The following is a 21570-nucleotide window of genomic DNA, read 5'->3' as shown; positions in this document are numbered from 1 at the left end:
CCGACAACATTTTTTATTTGGTGTTGTTTTTTAATGTCGCATAGGCTAATTAAATCAGGGTTTAATTTGGCATGCTATGTAAACCGAATCAATTGTTGTTTATTCAGTAGATCATGGTTAAACAAACCATTGGTTAATACAGTGCATTTACCCAATCATAATTCATTGATAATGAAACTTGGTCATATCAGTACTTGGAGTAGGTATTGTTTTTCTGCTATGCTCTTATAATGCGAGTTATTCAAAGTACGAATGGGTTTAGTTATCATCGGAGACTGAGGATCTTCCCACCATTTTTTGGCCCTCCTTGCAATATGACCAAGTTTCTTCAGCTTGCACATGTGGACATTTGTATAATTCTGGCCATTTTTTGGATTGTTATCCTAATTAGAAACTATATACAACATTTAGCTTATTTTTATAAACAAAGAATCTCAAAATACTGTATATGAACTTGTTTGCTTGCTTAATTAGTTGATTATTTATTTTTTAAATGATTTAGGGTCTTGTTAGGAACCTGCCCGGTTATGTTCTTTCCAGAGAGATGCATATAGCTCTCATATTCCCAGCATCTAGGAAATGATCAAATGGCAGAAATTTATTTCTTGTATCAAACTTTAGTTATTGATGCTATTGATTTTAATGTTGTTTGTACTGATTCTTCTTAAGTGGTTGAAATATTATAAAACTGCTCTGAGTGCATATATAAGAAAAAAGACATGGTGTAAAATTAATACTAATAAACATACAAACAAATAAATAAATCTGTACATACCGGTACTTAAATACGGACCACAAGGGAGCATATTTTTTGAAACAACTCAAATTTAAAAATTCCTAACAATAGATATCTAGCATAACTCTTGCATTTGACAAAATTTAAATGTGCTTCTTAATCTGAACTAATGCTGCCCATTCTTTTACTTTAGTATTCTATCACACACAGTCATATTTTTGCATGTGAAAACCTATTCTCAACTCAGGTATCCTAACCTCATCCAATTCAATCCAAATCCAATCTAACCGAAATACAATTTATTTTGCTAACACTGTTGAATAAGAAAACAAATTAGTTTATTTATATTCTGTGAACTGCAACTACTCTTGACCAGATATCTCCTAAGCTTTTTAACAGATGTCCCAAAAGTGCTTTTTCAGGAGGACTTCCTTTTTTTTGTTTGAAGATATTTCGCTTCTCGTCCAAGAAGCTTCTTCAGCACTGACAGGATAGTGAAGAATGCAAGGATTTATATATATTTCCCCACTATCCTGTCAGAGCTGAAGAAGCTTCTTGGATGAGAAGTGAAATGTCTTCAAAGAAAGTCCAGTTGCCTCCTGAAAAAGCATCTTTGGGACAACCATGACCTGGATGACTGAGAATCTTTACAGACTTTTTAATAGATAGTTCCTGTCATTTTCGCTTCTGGAAATTGTTCTCTAACTTTTCCAAATTGCCTATCTTAAGTGTAAGATGTACAGACTTTGTTTCTCTAAACCTCAAGATTACTAATTCATTTATTATAGGTGCTTCTGTGTCATTTCAGTCAAATTGCAATCTATCCAATCTACAAACGCAAACATGACCAAAATGACATATAATATCAAGCAATCACAACTGTGTAGCAACTGACTTTAGGATTTCTAGTTGCCAAAACAAATCAAGAAACACAGAGTATAAAACAACTTACATTGTCTGTTGGCACAAAAAGTATCTGGTGAACAATAATGATCATTTGATGAAATGGAATTTCATCAAAGAGCACTAAACAGCTTAATGAGCCATATCACTTTACAAAAATAAGTCACCATTTATTAACCAGGCCATTTGTGTATTGACCTCTATTAAAACAGAATATATAACATAAAAGCTTAATTCAGTAAAGACATACCTATAAGGTATATAAAGAGGCGGTAGCCAATAGACAATTCCTCCATTTTGCAACACCCAGAGCAGCCACAGATTGCACTGTGGCAAAAGCAGAAGTTTTCAGCACTGTAATTTAATAGCAGAAAGAAAATAAGAGACAAAACTTCCAATCCTCTACAACACTAATGACATGTGATAAAATCCAAGTACAAATTTATTGCTTATTTTAACTAAAGGATGGGGTCCAGATTACTTACAAGATGGTATAATCAAACTATCAAGTAAGGCTGCTCTACTGTTTGCTATCTTTTCTCTCCTGGACTTCAGATGAGGTTGACTCTCATCTAATTCATAATCACACAAACTAACAAATATAAGAAAGATACAAATTTTGAAATTGCTGTAACGTTTGAAATTTTGTATTCTCAGTAGAACAGAGTGCTGTTTGTTCTACTTCAGTGGAAGCTGAGTATCAAAGTCAGATTTGACTGTATCCTATCGTTTTACCTTTGAGATTAACTGGATAAACTCAGAGGTCTGATGGGTACACCATTGGAAAACCTGAAGAATCAGGCTTACCATGAAGAACCAGGCTCACCATGGAGAAAATCTATATGGTTGCTAAAAGGTGACACTGACCTGATGGTACATAATTTGTCAATCAAAAACTTTAAAGCTCAGGCCCAACCCACATAAAAAAGACAGATGTTTTAATAGTTAAGGTGATGGACAAAGGCTAGAGAGAACCCAAACACATTAAACCATGGAAACTCATCTGGTGGGTTTGCATTACTCATTCTTTTTCAACCCAGTCTTCCAAAACTTCTAATGGAGATAAGATGAAAGAACATTTCCCAGTTGTCTGTCTGGAGAAAAGGTAGAATGTAACGCCAATAAAAAAATCAATTAAAAAATAATAATATTCCTTCTAGAATTATCTTAATATTATCACCATGACTATGTTAATCACATGAATTGCAACAAGTACACCAGTCTATATAACAATAACAGTGGTAATTCATAATGGTATAAGTGTGACTTCTATGAATTATGGACTCAGTATAAAATCAATATTTAGCCGGAAGCCTAGCTCTGGAAACTGCAGCATTGAAATGTTTTTCTCTGCTGATCCTTTTCTTATCAATACACTAGAGAAACAGGATGCAGATGCTAGTTATTGTATTCCATGAGGATTTGCACAATACAACTAATTATAGAGGACGAAAAATGCTTTACAGCAGAAGAGAAAGTTAATAGAAATGGGGGGAATTTTTCTACTGCTATGCAGCCTTATTTCACAATAATAAAAAGCAGGTTTTCAAAATTCAATACTGATATGTCAAACGATGTTAAATTCTGGTAGCAGATGTTGTGGCAGTTAATTGGCTTGAGCTTTAATTTCATACATTTCATGAAACATGAGTGGTTAAGTTTAGATTTTGAGGATTGGTATTTCTGGTATTCTCTTTCTCCAAAGAACATATAATGTAGCTGACAGAAAATATCACTGTGAGGAAATGCCTTTCAACTTCAAAATTTTGTTTGAAAGCTAATCTTTGGCAAATGTTGGCATTTTTTAAATAAGATGTTTTGAATTCAGCTGTTCAGAGGGTCCTGCTTACTGCTGAATTGCATCATGCTCATATTAATACTTAACTAATATTTTCTGGCATGTCTCCAGAATAATTTTTACCTGGAATGTTTTCAAGTCTCTAAGCTGAAATAAAAAGAATCATTCCATTGAGTTTGTATTTAATCATGTATTGTTTTTCTTTTAGGAAATCCATGAGTTATTAAAAGACTTTGAGCTGAAGTATTGCTATGTGGACAAACATAAAAGAACAGGTAAAAACTTGCAATATAATATTTATGCTAATAGATTTGGCTATTTTGATTAATTTTAGATTTCACAATTTAATAACAATTTAATTTAATAACAATTTAATTAAATTGTTGCTTTAGTGTGCTTATGTGTGTGTATCAGAAACTGACATTTACCTCATATTTTTTTTCTTGCACATTTCTTGCACATTGATTCTTTTCTTAATATGCACAAATCATATTGTACAAGTTTGTTTGAATAACAAACAATGGCAAACAAAAAATATATTTGAGTCAGTCTAACATGATTAAATCTGAAGTTATACTCTTACATAAACATTACAATAAAAAAATTTATAATACGTTCTATTTTGGATTTGAAAGGGGTTAGGAAACATTGGAAACCCTTTTTTAAAAAAAATTAGGGACAAATTTTCAGCCTATAATATTTATTTTACAAGGGATCAGTTTAGAAATCATATTCATAATTTAATTGCTCAGTGTCAATAATTTGAGTGTGCTGAAGGGGAAATTCTATTAGCAAATTATTATTGATCAAATTTATATAGCTGCCTATCTCACCAATGGCAAATCTTGCCTCTAAGTTAATGTTACATTGAATTTTGTAATTATTAGGTTACTAGGAATTTTAATCTTTGTTTAAAAAATTAATGAGTGACAATCCATTTTAAAGTGCTTTTTTATTATTGATTCATGAGAATAGAATTCAATGATGGTTAAAATTGTGTAGGCCTTTTACAGTTTGGAGGCAATAAATAGTTGAAACAGGGGAGTTGTAGTCCAGAACTTCTGAAGTGCAAGTTACTGTCTACCATTGTTACAGTTGGACAGTTATGGTGGGTAACTTAACTATCAAAATTAACTGACACTATTTTTGTAAACTGCTCTTGTTAGGTTTTTGAATATTACTATGAGAAAAAATAATTTGAATCTGTTTGTTTAGGATGATATTCAGTGTCAAGGCCAACTTCTACAAGAATAATCCTCCTCCTCCTCCTTTCCCCCCTGCCAGACTTTTTAAAACTCCTCTCCAGGGGACATAATAGATATCAGAGTGGTATTTTATAGGGAGGTAATGGAAATGAAGAATTGTTTGGCACTGAAAACCTTGCCTACAATCCAAAATATGCTGCCTGATTTGGAGTGATTCTTCTTTCCCATTGTATTTCCATAAGGTAGAGTTTCCAGTAGAGTTTTATATCAAATAAATCTGGATTGTATATAAATGGTATAGTGGTTAAGGTATCATGCTGAAAGCCAAGAGACTGTGAGTTTGAGTTCCGCTTTAGGCACAAAGACTGACCTTGGGTCAGTCACTTTCTCTTAGCCCTTCAAAGGAGGCAACGGCAAGCCACTTCTGAAAAACCTTGCCAAGAAAACTGTAGAGACTTATCCAGACAGCCTCCGAAAATTAGACATGATTAAATGGAAGAAAAAAAACCCCGTTTTCCAGGATGAGGACTTGTTTGGTCTTTGATTGACATATTGGGGATGAATTCCAACAAGAATGTGAATAGGATAAAAAAAATTATATTAAATTAAGTAATAGTAATATGACTGCTTGTTGGCTGTTCTTAAAACTTTAAGACTTGATTAGAACTTAGAAGACCTCTGGAATTCAAAGGTAGTAATCTAGACTAGGAAGTTGAATGAATTGTGTATTGCTGTTTAAAAAATTATGGTTGTGCCCACATAGCTGTTATGAGCCTTTATTAAAAGAATTACTTCCTACGTTTTTTAAATGTTCTCATGCTATATTCAGAAGTCATTTTAGCTATAACTTTGAAAGGACTTTAAGAGTTCGGTTGCACAGCTCTGATATAAGAAACTTGCCTTTCATTGTAACCAGTTCCTCTATGAGACTTCCGTTTATATTTTATTTAGTAAACCTCTTGAGTAGACTAGAGGATAGTATAACCTTTGATTATTCAGGCTTGAAAGAAGATGTTAACATTCCTGATTCTCAGTAGTATTGTCTTACCATTCTATTTTGCTTCCACTTGAGTTTTAGTGTTCAGTAGAAACAGATGATTAATAGGCATGCAGGAATAAAAGATGTTTTTGGTTTTAAACAATAATCCTGAAACCAGAGCTTTCTGGAATTGAATTTCAGGAAAAGTCTATCGAAATATGATATGTAGGCAATAACTTTAAAAGGTTATATGTGCCAGGCAACACTTTTACCTTCCAATGACATCATGCCAGTTTTTAACCAAACGTAATGAGGAGGAATGTATACCTGAGGAGAATGAACAGACATTAATGTTAGTTTAGAATTTGGTTTATTCCCAGAATTTGCCTGAGAGTATTAAAACATATGAATATAATTTTATTTTAAAAATCAGCATTATTTTATACTTTGATTGTAAAATGTCATATCATAAAACTGCAAATTGTATGTTTTTGGCCAATGCAATGGTCATATAAAAAGATTTTCTTTCCTTCTTCTGTACTGTGCTCCACCACCATCCCATCCCATGTATACATCCCATGAATTTGATCTTGAGATGGTTCCACCTCTTGACCTTCTGGTGGATCACCAGGAAATGATGGGAAGAGTAGAAAATCCTGAAAAAGTCCAATGGAGAGGATCCATCTGAGCCAAGTTTCCACTCTTTAGTGAAAGAAAATGGCTAATATCGTGAATTTGTAATATTGATTTTAAATTAAGAAAAAATACTATCACAGTGTTGCATGTTATGCCTTCTGCATATATTGGAGTTTCACAAAAGTTAGTCAACTAATCTTTAAGAAATTACTGGGCTTTTCTTAGTCCAAGAGAAAACAAAAGAGTTGTGATAGCACAGTTGAGGGTAAAAAAAACCAGAAGAAAATAACACTACCTTTCCTAAGTCATAATAGCTGAAATGGAGAATGCAGAGAAATGGGTTTTTTCTGTGAAAGGGTTGTGAAATAATATCAGTTTCAAGACACCTTGGGCTTAGAAATCACAAGGCTTGATAGTTCCCAAGAGCTTAAAACCTGCCCATCCCAGTCACGGAGTTTATATAAAACTTTTGTCTGATTTGCTGTTTTTCAGCTTTTGTTACTCTGTTGAATGGGGAGCAAGCTCAGAGTGCAATACGGCTATTTCACCAACATTCCCTCCGAGGAAAAGAAATATCACTGCAGCTTCAGCCAACTGATGCCCTGCTCTGCATTACCAATTTGCCCCCTTTCTATACGTTACAAGAGTTTGAAGAGCTAGTGCGACCTTATGGGAATGTTGAGAGACACTTCTTGGTATACAGTGAAGTCACGGGCTATTCCAAGGGCTATGGTTTTGTGGAATACATGAAAAAAGATTCTGCAGCAAAGGCTAGATTGGACCTTCTTGGGAAATCATTAGGTGAAAATGTCCTTTTTGCACAGTGGATGGATGCTAATCAAATAACTTCAGAACTCATACATTCAAAGTGCCTTTGTGTGGAAAACCTTCCTATAGACTATACTGGTGATGACCTCTTGCAAAATTTCTCAACTAATTATAAACCTGTGTTCTACCAAGTAAGTAAAATTCATTTTCTTCAAAGTGAAAGCTGTCTTCACAGATGTCGTGATTTAATGACGTAGCATGGACTTTTCCTTGATTTGCAGATGAATATGGTCACATTAATGAGTAATTATATATTTGTAGCTCTATGCAGTATTAATTAAGATTTGACAATGATTGCCATCTATAACTCACCTGGAAATTACATAAATGAATATCTCAACTAATATGTCATTGACACAATAGTAACTTATTTAAACATATTAAAATTGCTATTCAAGAGAAATGTTAGGAATCGGGAAAAAAATAAATCTAGGAAAATCTGAAGTTCTGAGGGATGGAGTAGGAAAAAAGCTTCTTCATTATATCAAAATATTACATTTGTAAAACTTGTATTTTATTTTGATTTTTTTTAATTTTAATATTTATTTTTTAAAATGTATTTTTGGCACTCACAACACTGCACAAAATTGTACAATGATGCCTTCTTCCTAAAATGTTATTGATCCCTTTCTTAAGATACAGTAACACAGTATGAATTTCCATTAAAATATACTGGGAATCATAGCTGGAAGTTTTTCCATCCAAAATGAGCGATGGGAAATGCTAGATTAGAAAAATAAATGGTTTATGTCCATTTAAGGCAGGTTTTTGTTTCCAATTTAGAACATGTGATCTTTTCTCTGTTCTTCCAACAGAATAAATTTTTATTGCAGTTAGTGCTATTTATTTTTTTCCTAAATTATATGGTTAGGGACAAACAATTGGAATTGAAGAGATATAAATGTTGTTTTGTTAATTGCAGTTCAATATTAAGGGTTAACAAGTGAAATAACAAACCAAACTCCCATTTATAAACAGGTTGGTTGTGACCTGGCTTTGATTTACCAGAAAAAGCAATGCTATTTACTGTATAACCACTTGCAATACCACATAGTGTTCCATTACCATGACTCTGAAACTTTTCTTCAAAAACAATCTAATGCAGAAAGGGGCTAAATGTTAAGCATAAGGAATCAAGAGTAGACTACGACAGAAAACGTGAAATTAAAGGCCCTTTGGAGAAAAAAGAATAAGGAGCTTAATCATACCATAGAATAAACAAGTGCTGTCCAAAGAAACCGAATGCTTCACTGAAACCTAGGAAATTCAGGATAAATATGGAGAAGTGCATCTTGATCAGGATAAGTTAGAAATAGTGACATTCTTTGCTACCTTCTGGGAGAAAACTTTGTGGTATCCGACGCAGATCATCCAACTTCAGCCACAATTTTGTTCCATACAGAATCAACCTTGTGAACTCTCAAACTTCCTCTTTCCGCTATGTATTAAAGATGGACAGTGATTAGTATTTATATGTATTTATACGTTAGGATGTAGGTATATACATATGTAGGTATATAGCATATCTATATGTGTGTTATGTATGTGTACATTTTTGAGAGCAGGCAACAGAATTTCATTTTTAATGTGGGCCAGGGACCCACAGAAAAAAATGACAATAAAGATTTTCGTATCTATTTAAAATTACAAAGCATAGTGATAGAAATATTAATGGAAGATAAGATACTGATAGTTGCTAGTTTTAATGTCTATATGTTGCCTCCCATAAATGGAGGCAATGTACATCTTGGTGCCAATAGTTGGGAAAAAGTGTAGAAAGATGTCCCTGCATTCATGTTCTGCTTGTGTTCTTTCCAGAGACATCTACTTGGCAACCGTGGGAACAAAATATTGGGCTAGATAGACTTACATATGATCCAGCTGTCTTTGCTCTTCTTCTGGCACGTTACAAAGATATTTATCGTAACTGTCCTTTCAGCTGCAGGCTGTGTTATTTCACAGTTGTTATTTTTCTAAACGTTATTCTGATTTTGTTTATAGATAGTGTTTTGTTCTGTGGCAGAATGTTATTATCTGAGGATATATTTTGCATTTTTTCCCAGTAATGTTTTACTTGTGAATCTATTTTGGAACAATCCTAGTAGCTGGCATTGTTTTCTAGGAACTTTCATCCACTTTGACAAGATTTGCACAGGTGGATTATACCTATTTATGTTTTTATATTGTTCTAGAGAGAGTTTATAGGGCAGAATGAACAGCTGCTACTTGTTTATCAAAGGGGAAAAGTTCTCAGTTGGCATGAAATGAGTATTGCCGAGCTCTATATTTCCTGTGGGGTTGAGCGGATGAAGATTCTTTAAGACCTTTTGAAAATGATGGATAAATAAATTTCTGTGACATTATCAATCATGGACTGGCAATATCAGTACAAATATTGACACTTTTCACTTCCCCCCCCCAGCTGTTTTTATTAAGAATGTTTTAATTCTCTTGCTAAATACTGAAACAGGAAGGGGAAGCACACTTTTGAACAATGTCTGCCTTTATTAGTTACCGTGTTTCCTCCAAAACAAGACCGGGTCTTATATTAATTTTTGCTCCAAAAGATGCATTATGGTTTATTTTCTGGTTAGGTCTTATTTTGGGGGAAATACAGTACTAAACGCCTCTGTCTGCTGACGATCTTAACTGGGGCTTATTTTTGGGGTAGGGCTTATATTACGAGCATCCTGAAAAAAATCATGCTAGTGCTTATTTTCTGGTTGGATCTTATTTTCGGGGAAACAGGGTAATTACATAAAAACAATGCCATTCATACTTTATTTGGAAACAGAATGGAACAGAAAAAAACCAAAAGAGAATCTGCACCTTCCATGAGGAAAAATTAAGTATAATTAAAGAAATATGCATGTTGCAAACATATTTATACATTTTCACACAAATGATGGCTCTATGGTTAAAGATGCTGAGCTTTTCAGCTGGAAAGCTGACAATCCAGGGTTCGAGACCCAGGCACCGTGCAATGAGTTACTTGCTCCAGCTCCTGCCCACCTAGCAGTTTGAAAGCATGCAAATGTGAATAGAAAAAAAGGTACAATTTTGAAGGGAAGGTAGCTAACAGTGCCTCAGTGTATAGTCATGCTGGCCACATGACCATGGAAATGTCTTCAGGCAACGCTGGCTCCCTCAGCTAAGAAAGAGAAGAGCACCACTCCCTAGAGTCAGAACTGATTGGATAGGGAAAACCTTTACCTTTTCTTTACAAAACAACTATTATAACAGGATAAAGTACAGTCTGCTGTCCACATGCTATGACAATAATGAGCAATTTCTCAAAGACCACAATCTTTTTTGTTGTGCTTTTTAAAAAAAATTATAAATGACCCTCAAAGAGTTTTTGGTTAATCTTCTGTTGTTCTTTCTTAGATCGATCAGACTTTCTTCCAAGTGGAAGATTATGGGGCTGTTCAAGAATTGAACCTCCAAAGTGAGCATATTTAGCATCAAAGACTAGGGAGGGAGAGGAAATTGGGAGAATAAATATACATGCGTTGCTTCTTTGGTATTTCCACTCTTTCCTGTACATTGGGGTGGGAGACAGACTGAATTTCAAGTGTTTTCACTTGACTTTCACAGACTGTTTTCAAGTGGGTGATGCCCGGTGAAAAAATGAAAGCATCAGCAAGGAGTAGTGAAGTGAATATGAAACAGGGAAAGCCACAGAATGGGGGGGGGGGAAATGATGTGGGTATTACTCCCAACCACGTTCCTAGACGTTATTCTTTTTTCACTTTGAGAAATATATAAAATATATTTTCATTAATTGTGTATGAATGCCTTAGACATAGAGAAAAGATGAAAGAGATTTACCTCAGGAGAACAGAAAGTGCAGTTGCAGCCTTATTGCAAATCAGTCTTTGACCAGGAAAAAAAAAAATCCTTATTCCCATATCTAAGAGAGAACAAGAAGTATGAGTAGTTCTTGCATTCTGAGTCTTCCCTCAGAAAGATACTAGTTTTCTTAATATTATGCGTCTTATCAGCACATGCTGACTTTACTTGGGGGGAGGGGCAGAAAAGGGAAGGGCTGCAGTTATAGATAACCCAGAAGCTGGCCACTAACCCTACAGAATTTAACTTGTTTTTACTGTCTTTTTTCTTCCAAAAAGCTGAACCTGCTATTTATTTGCTGTTACACTGCTTTACACTTCAACCCATCTGCTGTAACCAATAGGCAGGATACTTCATCATCATCATATTTTATTACATATAATAAAGTTTATTGTCATTGTACGTGTACACTGTACAGTACATTGTACGTGTATACATGTACAGTATAACCATACAATGAAATTCACATAACACCCAGAGACCAGACCCAACTCACATGACAATCCCTAGACACACCCCCACCCACCAAAAATTCCCCACCCCTAAAACCACCCAAGCATCCACACAACAGACCAAGTAATGCTGTCCCAATAGCTCACTGATGGTGGCCCTTTATTCAGGCAATCATATGATTCTGCTGCTTAACAAACCATAAACCCTATAAGCATATCTATGGGATTGCTTACTCCAATAGTATCTGCCACTGATAAGATCAGGTAGAGTGGGGTCCCTCCAATTCTCTTTACTCAAGGAATGACACCTCCAGGGACTCAAAGAACCAAGCTTTTTCAATTGCTGCTCAACTTCTGTGGAAGAGGACTCCTTCCAGATATCAAAATGGCTTTTTTCCTATTGGTTTTTCTAGAGCCCATTAAAATGTGGTTATTCCATTAGACTTTGGAGTTTTGAAGATTGTGAGCTTTCTGGCTGCAGAAAGCTTCCTTGTTGGCTGACTGAATTGATTAACTTGTTTAAGGTTCTCAATGTATTTACTAGCCGGCTTTGTTTTAATGGTATTGTTTTAGGCTTATATCATTTACAGTCAGGTGTCCTTCTGCGCGTCCCTTAAAATAATAAAAGCATTTGTCTCATTATTTCAGGGTGCAGATTCCTAAAAATCCCTAAATTGTAATGATAAACTCCCTCTTCACCTATCTCCAAATCAGTGTGGAGAAGGGGAAGAGAAGAAATGGATGGTGAGCACATAAGGAGGTCTGTCCACATTGCCATCTTGAGAATGATGGCCTAAAATAAATTGGAATATATGTAACTCAAAGTCATTTGTGATTGGAATGGTCTATAAGTCCAGGAAAAAAATGAGAACGTAAATATTAACATATTTGGCAATCTGTGTTCATTTCAAAATTCATAAAACAAATGCAACTGAGGCTGATCTTTAAAAGATCGCAGTTTGACATGATCACTCAAGTGGTGCAGCCAGGCATCACTTCCAGTGAAACATTTGCTCTATATAGATTTATTGTGCTCTGGCAAGATAAATTATCTTCCTTACTGAATTCAAACATATTCTATTATTAGAGTATTTTGATTCTGGTAACTGTTGGGGAGATACTTCTACTGTAATGCTACAAAAGAAACAAACAAAACCTATACCTTGCACAAAAACGTATGTAGATATTAAAACTAATCAAGTAAAATTTAATTGTATTTCATGCTTTTAAATAAGAAAGTGTGTCAATACAATTATGTTTAAAAGCCAGTATGTATTTCATAGTAAGAATAAAATCTCAAGGAAATATATGCTCATGATTACAAAGTTGTTCCTAATTCTGTTTCTTCTTGCTCCATAACTGCCACCAAAAACAATATTATAGCTCAGGTTATTCAGTATCTATTGTTTTCATATATATTTTATTATATTTAGTATTTATTGGGGGATGAATATCAGCCGATATTTGTGTATTAGATTAACTTTGAATCGAGAAATGATCTGCATATTAATTTATCAAATCCAAGACATACAGTTGGAATAATGTAATGGTTTTTGGAACAGCTGAAACAGAACAGGCCTCTTTTCATGGTGTTGTGAAATGTCCTTCCAGCTTGCTCAGGATGAAGATAGCTCTGTTGGTGGCTTTGCAGTAATTGAGTATGAGACAGCAGAACAAACAGAGGAAGTGCAGGAAAGCACAGATGGTTTGACTATCAACGAAAAAAGAGTCCATGTGTCGTATTGTGCTCCTGGAGCTCCTGGCCGCAGTACTCTTGCTACACTTATAGCAGCACAACGAATGGTAAAAAAATTTATACTGTAAAAGCAAACACAGAACATTTATTAGATTAATTGTATATGACTATTACCACATTTATGTGTAGCCCAAAGTTAATGGATCTGTGATTCAGGTTTTGTTTCCATGTAGACTTGTGACTTTTCTCTATTTGATGGTCTCTATGAATGTAAGATTTGCTCTGTGTCTGCATAACAATTTTCTTTTATCAGTTTCTTCTGAGTCAGAACTGCTCCTGCAAATTGAGTGAAAGGCAAAATATCCTGACAATGTTTGCCTTTCTGGTCTGGGTTTAGCTGCAGTTATCATTATACCTTGTCCATATGATTTTATTTCTTTATTAAATTTTTGTGCTACCCAGAATCACTTTAGATAGTGAGATGGATGGCATATAAATTTAATTTTTAAAAAATGAGATCCAATTTAGTGATTAAGACAGAGTAGAGCAGGAAAATTACTTCCTGCAATCTGGACCCTTTGCTCTTCTTAATGTCCTTCAAGATGTGTTGGCCTTCTTTGCAGCTATATATATATATTCCTTTTCTTTTTCTTACTAATGGCATGACTTTAAATTTCTCCCTGTTAAATGCCATTGTTATTTGTTTTTTTTCTACTGTTCTAACATGTATTTTTGAATTCATTCTTTCTCCTGACAAGTATTAGCCAATCCTAGCTTTGCATCAACTGCAAATTTGGTAAGCATTCCTTCAACTCTCTCATCCATATCACTTATGAAAAACATCAAACAATACTGGGCCCAGGTCAGAGTCCTTTGAAACCCCAATTCAAGATGTTCTCCAGGAAGATGTGCTGCTTATAATTATCATTTGACTACAATCATTGGAGCCAATTGTGGATCTATCTAATCATTGATTTGTCAGACCCATATTGGTCCATTTTGTTGGTAAGGATCCTATGAAAGACTTTGTGAAAAACTTTGCTAAAATCAAGATATATTATATCCAGAGCATTTCCCTGGTCAACCAATCTAAGGAGATCAACTTAATAAATGCCAATGTTAAGCTCCCAGGTCCAGGTTCTGTTTCTTCCCCTTTCTGAAAATAAGTCCGTCTGTAGTCTTCTGGGATCTTCCCTTTCCCTTTCTCCAGGACTTTGCAAACAGAGAGTGGTTCTGCAATTAGCCATGTCAGTCTTACTTCTTTCCCTCCCCCCAACCTGTTTGTGTAATGAAATGTTGAAACTTGAAAGCTTTGTTGATTCTATAGTTTCATCTATCCTAAATTTTGGGGGGGTTTTTTGACACTGCTGATTTTGGATTTTTTCATTGCTATTTTGTGCTATTTATGCACAGTGAAACCACTTGAAATGAATATATATTAATATCCTTTTATTGTGAAACTCAGTTTCTTTTTAATTTCTCCTTTGTTCAAGATGAAAAATAATCGAAAAGGGTTACTTCCAGAACCAAATGCTGTGCAAATCATGAAAAGCTTAAATACTCCAGCCATGTTGCAGATGTTGTTACGGCATCAGATGCATGGATGTGCTAATAAACTTGGTAAGGTTTGATAATATGTATTCTGAAATAATTTAGAATTTCCATTGTACATAAAGCAACAGTGTTGGGTGGGAAGGAACCAAAGCAATTACACACATTTTCTCTTTTTCCACTTTTTAAAAAAATGTAAATATTTATCATTGATCTCAAATAACTTGAAGTTCCCACAGATTGAGTGTGGAAAACCTGAATTTATCTCAAATGATATTGAAAGATTTTCAGGGGACCAGTTGAAATATAGGCAGACCTGAGCCCTGTTTTTTTGCTCTAAAGAAGGAGTGAACATCCTTTGTCTCATAGGCACCCTACTAAAGCTTCCTCCAAAAGGTGGAGCTGTGAAGCTCTGTGTGAAACTCTGAGTTGTTCCTATATTGGAATAAGAAACTAAATGGAAATAATACACTTTTATAAAGTTTGAAAATTAAAAATGAAGTTGTCAGTCGGGCCTTAGAAATTAGCTATATAGGTACAGAAAATTTTACAGATGGCTAGAGAAAAGGAAAATATAACCCAAATTAGAACAGGAACTATATGTATTGAGAAACTTATATTATACGAGTAAAGTGAGGTCGGATAGACCTAATTGTTTTATAAAGATATGTAAGATGTTCTGTCTTCTCCGGATTATAATATAGATATACAGTACCGAGTACTAGGTTATCAAGGTACTGTTTATAGGTATGCTAGCTTTGTTGGTTTTTGTTGTGTTGTTTTGTATGTTTTGTTTGTTATTTATATATTATGTCGTTTTCTTTTTGTTTTTAATGGTAAAATGTAAATAAAGATTACTTAAAAAAAAAGAAGATATGACATATGTTGCTGAAGCTATAAATATGAGCAAAGCTTGCAGAATTCACTTTTTTGTTTCGGTTTTTAAAAAAAGCCTTTCTGCTTCTTTGGGGAGGGAGGGAAGCAATAAATAGTACATAATTATATCTATCTCTCCAGCTTTTAATATGTGTATCCTTAAAGATTTGGGAATATAGGAAAAGGTGATGCCTTATCTTCCTGGCAAAAGCCAAACCTAAATTGTACCAAAGTTCCCTATAAAACTGTGTATATTATTTCAGCATTATTGCACTGCCATAGACGTAGTGAGGATGGTTTCCATGTCACCTAAGAGAAATTATAATGTCTGACAGTCAGCCATTTTGGACAAAAACAGACTCAAGCAACTCTACTGAAGCTCAGTTATTTACATGTCTGATTATACAGAATTATTGCAAAAGATAAGCCCTTTAAAATAATGTTTAGCTATTCATACATTATCTTAGCATAGGTATTATAAGTAAATTTACGATAAATCCGGTTATTTTTTTTTCTTCCTAAAATAGTCCTAGGAGCTCCCATGAATGTGCCTCATCTTGTAAATCCATCAGTCGGTCCAGCCTTTTTGCATTTGAATAAAATTCATCAGGTATGTTTATAGATAACATATATTGGTGAAGCAGATGTATGATACATAAGAGTTAGAATTTTAGTGTATTATCATAATAATAGCAATAGGAGGTAATTAGATGCTACAGTATGGAATGGTAAATTATTACAGTATTTATCTTGACTTCTTAATTGAAACATCGGTTTTATGTATTCTCAAATTTAATTTCTAGAATTTGCTCGCTAGAGAGCAAAAGAGACAAAACATGATCTTGATTTTCTTATTAAAGTAACAAATATAAGAAACACATGAGAAGTTGTTATAAATTAAACTGAATTATTGATTTGTCTCTATGTTATATTTGTGCTCTTTCTAGCTTGAAGGAAAAAAACACTGTACATAACAGAAATCATACTGCTAAGGTTATTATTTCATCACCTTACTTGCATTTGATATGCCTTATACCACAAATAACCTTTTTTTTTTTTTTTTTTTTGCAGTAGAGCAGTAGAAAGGAAGATTTCTGGTGTTAAAGATATCTAAAATCTGAAGTTAGCTATTAAGGCTATATTTTTTTTCATAGCACTCTTGTGATACTTTCAGAGAAAGTTTTTATTTTTATACTTATACTGAAAAACCTGTTACTCAGATTTCTTTGGAACTCAGTGACTCCCCATAATTGGCCAAATAAGTGCTTTGCCACAGTGTTACTTTGTTTTAAAGTGTGTTTTAACCAGGGGTAAAATCCAGCAAGTTCTGACAGGTTCTGGAGAACCGGTAGCGGATATTTTGAGTAGTTCGGAGAACCGGTAACGGAAATTTTGAGTAGTTCTGAGAACCGGCAAATGCCACCTCTGGCTGGCCCCAGTGGGGTGGAAATGGAGATTTTGCAATATCCTTCCCCCAGGAGTGGGGAAGGAATGGGGATTTTGCAGTATCCTTCCCCTGGAGTGGGGTGGGAATCGAGATTTTGTAATATCCTTCCCCTGCCACGCGCACCAAGCCCCACCCACCAACCCATGCCATGCCCACAAAACCGGTAGTAAAAAAATTTGAATTTCACCACTGGTTTCAACTATGCATGGGAAACCTGCTGCCCTTTCAGATGGTATTGGAATCAAACTCTTTACCAATCCCAAACAACAGACTTATTATTTCACTCTTCTTTGGAATGAATCATCAATTAATATGGTAATGGATAACATCTATTTTCTTAATCCTTATTAACCAAGATGTAGAATAATAAATAACTAGACCCAGTTTGGTCTAGTGATTAAGGTGCCAGGGTACGCATTGGGAGAGTGTGAGTTCTAGTCCTGCCTTAGCCATGAAAGCAGCTGGGAGACTTTGGGCCAGTCTCTCAGCCCAACCCACCTCACAAGGTTGTTATTGTGGAGAAAATAGTAGGAAAAAGGTGTGTTGGATATGTTGGCTGCCTTGAGTTATTTGTAAAAATAATAAAGGTGGGATACAGATACATACAAATAAACAAATAAATAAACGTATTTTCAAGATTATATAGTGACATAGTATGCAATGTACTTACTTAATAATGTAGAGAATATCTTTCCTTAATCTCATAGACTGCATGTAGTACTACCCCAAAGTTTGTCTTGGTGAATTTTGGCAGCAAAATAGTTTTCTTCTAGCATCATCTTTTGGAGATTAAAATTCTCCAAAAAAAGGTGGTGGGGGAAGAGAATGGGATTCAAAGGTCTCTGGGAAATGAAATGTTTCCCATGTAATCAACCCTTAAATCCATTGAAAAGAACAAAAAGCTTTTCTTCTGCCACTTCTGGTAATGGCACCAGAAAGCTACTAGGAGGCTACTAGTTGGAAGTTGCAGTCTCTGACATAGAAGAAGTTGTGCTGGTTTCTTCTCTGCACTAGAAAGAGTGCAGAGAAGAGCAATGAAGATGATTAGGGGACCGAAGGCTAAAACATATAAAGAATGGTTGCTGGGATTGGGTATCTCTAATTTAACGAAAAGAAGGACCAGGGGTGACATGATAGCAGTGTTCCGATACCTCAGGGGTTGCCCCAAAGAAGAGGAAGTCCATTCTCCAAAGCACCTGAGGGCAGGACAAGAAGCAATGGATGGAAACTAATCAAAGAGAGAAGCAACCTAGAACTAAGGAGAAATTTCCTGACAGTTAGAACAATTAACCAGTCGAACAACTTGACTCCAGAAGTTGTGAATTCTCCAACACTGGAAGTTTTTAAGAAGAGATTGGACAACCATTTATCTGAAATGGTTTAGGGTTTTCTGCCTAAGCAGGGGGTTGGACTAGAAGACATCCAAGTCCCTTCCAACACTGCTATTCTATTCTATTCTGTTCTAAACTTTATAAAACAGGGATTTTTTGATTATTTTAAATTATGGTTTGAATCTTTTGTTTGTTTAGTTACATATATTTGGAAATAGATAGTGTATCTATCTTAAAAAGTAGTTCCTCTCAAATTAGGCCCTTGTTGTTTTCTTAGCAATACAGGTAGACTTTGACTTACAACCACAATTGAGCCCAAAATTTCCATTATGAAGCAAGGCCGTTGTTAAGTGAGTTGTGCCTCACTCATAACTTTTTTGCCTCAGTTGTTAAGTGCATCACTGTTGGTGTTGAGTGAATCACACAATTGTTAAATGAATCTGGTTTCAGCTATTGACTTTGCTTGTTAGAAACAATGCAACTGTCATAAATACATGCAAAATCATGTGATTACATAATCATGGGGATGCTGCAATGGTCATAAAGTGAAAAATGGTCATACGTCACTTTTTTTGGTCCATTGTAACTTTGAATGGTCACTAACTGAATGGTTGTAAGTCAAGGATTACCTGTAATACAGAAGTGTATGGCCACCTTCTGGTTTATTTTTTCAACTGTCCAGTCTAGTTTACAGACCCAGTATTTACTGGTAGTCTGCCATCTAAATAAAAACTAGGACTAACCCTATTTAACTTCTTATCCTGGACAAGGTCAATCAGTTGCTTGCACTTGTTAAAAAACAACTAGTTTTAAATTTTCAGTTATTTACATTTATATCCATCCTTTGAAATAGGAAGGCACATCTGTAATATTATTTCTTCCTAAAATTGGAAAATAATCAAATTTGTAGTGGAAAACTAAAACAGCGATAATGTGATTGTTTCCATTAAGAGAAATGTGTTTACATTTTTTAAAAAACTTCACTTATAGGTTACATATTTTAGCAATAGCACTTAGATTTATATACCATTTCACAATGCTTTACAGCCCTCTCTAAGCAGTTACAGAGTCAGCATATTGCCCCCAATAATCTGGTCCTCATTTTACCGACCTCGGAAGGATGGAAGGCTGAGTCAACCTTGAGCCGGTCAGGACTGAACCACTGGCAGTTGGCTAGCAATTGGCAGAATTAGCCTGCAATACTGCATTCCAGCCACTGTGCCACCATGGATCCTACATTTTACCATCTTTTAGAAAAGTAAAATGAACAATAGGGGTATGTGTACTAGTTCTCAGAAGGAAAATTTAGTAGCTATCCCAAAGAGATATGCAGTGACCTATATCAGTAGTTGTCATTTCACAAATACGTGATACATCTTTATTGTTGAAAGGAATTCTGAATTTTGAAGATTGAATCATATAGTTGGTGAAATATATATGAAATGAATTTTTATCTTTATCTCTTTCTCTTGTTTGGAATAATATTTGTTTCAAATATTCAATTGTCTCATACATAATTCTATTCCTTTCAATCTTACAGGGTCCTGTTTATGGAAATGCATCAAATTTGTTGCTACAAAATTTATCACCTCTACATATGGCACCACTATCAAAGATTGAGAATATACAACCTAATAGTGTGAGTTAAATAATCTTGTATTTACAATTTAGGCCAAACACCTGGCTAAAATGAAGAATGAAAATATCTTCTAATTCATATTTTTGTTGCCAATAATAGTAGCAGTAGTAGTATTTCCTTTTTTTTTTCTTCTGTTATCAGCTAATATGGTAAAACAGAGTGTGTGCATTGGAAATCCTTGAAACAATTTTAATCAAATACATTTTAAAAAGTAATCTATAGTCTTTTTTCTTTGTAGAAACCAAGTTTGCTTGGAGAGCCTCCAGCTATGTTGCTTCAAACAATGTTAGGAATGGGGCCTTTACCACAAGTGGCCACGGACATGGGGAGTCAAGGAGAACCATGCAAGTGACATTTTGTTATCTATTATAGTAGCAGAAATTCATTTTGAAAATATAGGTAGTTCTCGCTTACTGACAGCCTCATTTAGCAACCATTTAAAGTTACAACATTATAAAAAAATTGCTCAAATTTACAACTGTCACAGCACTCGATGGTCATGTGATAATTTTAGTGACCCAATTTTAGGGGCATAATTCAATATTATTTTAATAGCCAGATATATGAGTTAATTATTTTTGCCCAGTAGCAGAAACAGTGGCTCTAACTTTATACATTTATTCAATTTGTATAGCCACCCATCTCAAACCATGAACTCTGGATGGTGAACAATCATAAAAACGTTTTAAATCATTAAAACATAATGCAAAAAATAAAAATAAAATTATATTGTGTGCACTACATTTACCCACTACATTGTGCCCTCTTATTCAGATTTATTTAAAAGTTGCAATGTGTTTAATAGACTTTCTGTCAGATAAGTCTCCCTTAGTGTTGCAACCTGTTGCAGAAATTTTATACTAAATAAAATCCTTTTATTTTATATTTTTCCTTTCAGAGATAACAGAAGTTTAAAACTATTATAGTATTCTTTAAAATATAGTTATCATTAACAGTATTTCAAGAAACAAATGGTATATGGATGTCATTTATTAATTAGTGATCAAACTAAATATTATTGTACATTTCAAAGAGATCAACATTGACTGTTTTGGACATAGAAAAATAAGATGACTGCTATCATCTAGAATTCCATTCTTAGGGCAAATCACAAGCAGAATTTTCTTCCAAAATTGGTGTATAAAAGGTGAACAATATAGTGTGCACATGTATTCAATAGGTTTGTACAGTATGTAGTAAGTAAGTATATTTAAATAATTTGTTGCAAATATCAATGTGAACCTTAGTGCTTTTCATGTAGTAAACCAGTGTTCTATTCTGTAACAGTTTTTTCTATTTATGACTGATTCTACAGTATCTCATCAGACTCCAGCTCCAACGGCGGTGGCAGCAGGGATGGGCTTACTGCCATTCTTCCCAAACCAGCATGTAACTGGGCAAGCAGTGCCAAGGCAAACTAACACCCAAGAGAAATTGCCATCTTCACTGGAACTGACAGAAGGCACTGGTTCTGCATCTCAAGCATATCTACAAAGCTTAACAAATGTTGCTGCAGGAGGCCTTCAGGGAGGACAACTTCAGCAACAGAGCCAGCCAAAGAATACTGACTCAAGCATAGGTGTAAGAAAACTGGATTCAGCTTTTTTTTCTTTCTTTCTCTCTTGTATTTACATTCATTAG

At 34.6% G+C, this 21570-nt stretch overlaps 1 protein-coding gene and 1 long non-coding RNA gene across 3 annotated transcripts in view; one reads left to right on the top strand and one right to left on the bottom strand.

Moving 5' to 3' along the window:
- The window catches only part of RAVER2 (ribonucleoprotein, PTB binding 2), a 41833-nt gene that overhangs the window by 9833 nt on the left and 10430 nt on the right, over positions 1 to 21570 (top strand). Inside the window, 9 exon segments of the mRNA XM_070941281.1 lie at positions 3646 to 3712; positions 6750 to 7216; positions 13001 to 13192; positions 14579 to 14705; positions 16040 to 16122; positions 19831 to 19929; positions 20168 to 20237; positions 20240 to 20282; positions 21258 to 21510. Coding sequence (XP_070797382.1) covers positions 3646 to 3712; positions 6750 to 7216; positions 13001 to 13192; positions 14579 to 14705; positions 16040 to 16122; positions 19831 to 19929; positions 20168 to 20237; positions 20240 to 20282; positions 21258 to 21510 — 1401 coding nt within the window.
- On the bottom strand, positions 45 to 11033 carry LOC139315199 (uncharacterized). Of its 2 annotated transcripts, XR_011600245.1 has the most exons (5): positions 10917 to 11033; positions 8418 to 8523; positions 5894 to 5948; positions 1890 to 1993; positions 45 to 572 (listed from the first exon to the last, which is right to left on the bottom strand). It is a non-coding gene; the product is annotated as an uncharacterized lncRNA (long non-coding RNA). The 2 variants fall into 2 exon arrangements; XR_011600246.1 differs by lacking the exon at positions 8418 to 8523.

This window comes from Pituophis catenifer, unplaced genomic scaffold, assembly GCF_029215685.1.
Source record: "Pituophis catenifer annectens isolate HBS135680 unplaced genomic scaffold, rPitCat1.0.hap2 SCAF_3, whole genome shotgun sequence".
Taxonomy (NCBI): Eukaryota; Metazoa; Chordata; class Lepidosauria; order Squamata; family Colubridae; genus Pituophis; species Pituophis catenifer.
The sequence above is the reverse complement of the archived record's forward strand: the minus strand, read 5'-3'. Positions and strand labels throughout refer to the sequence as shown.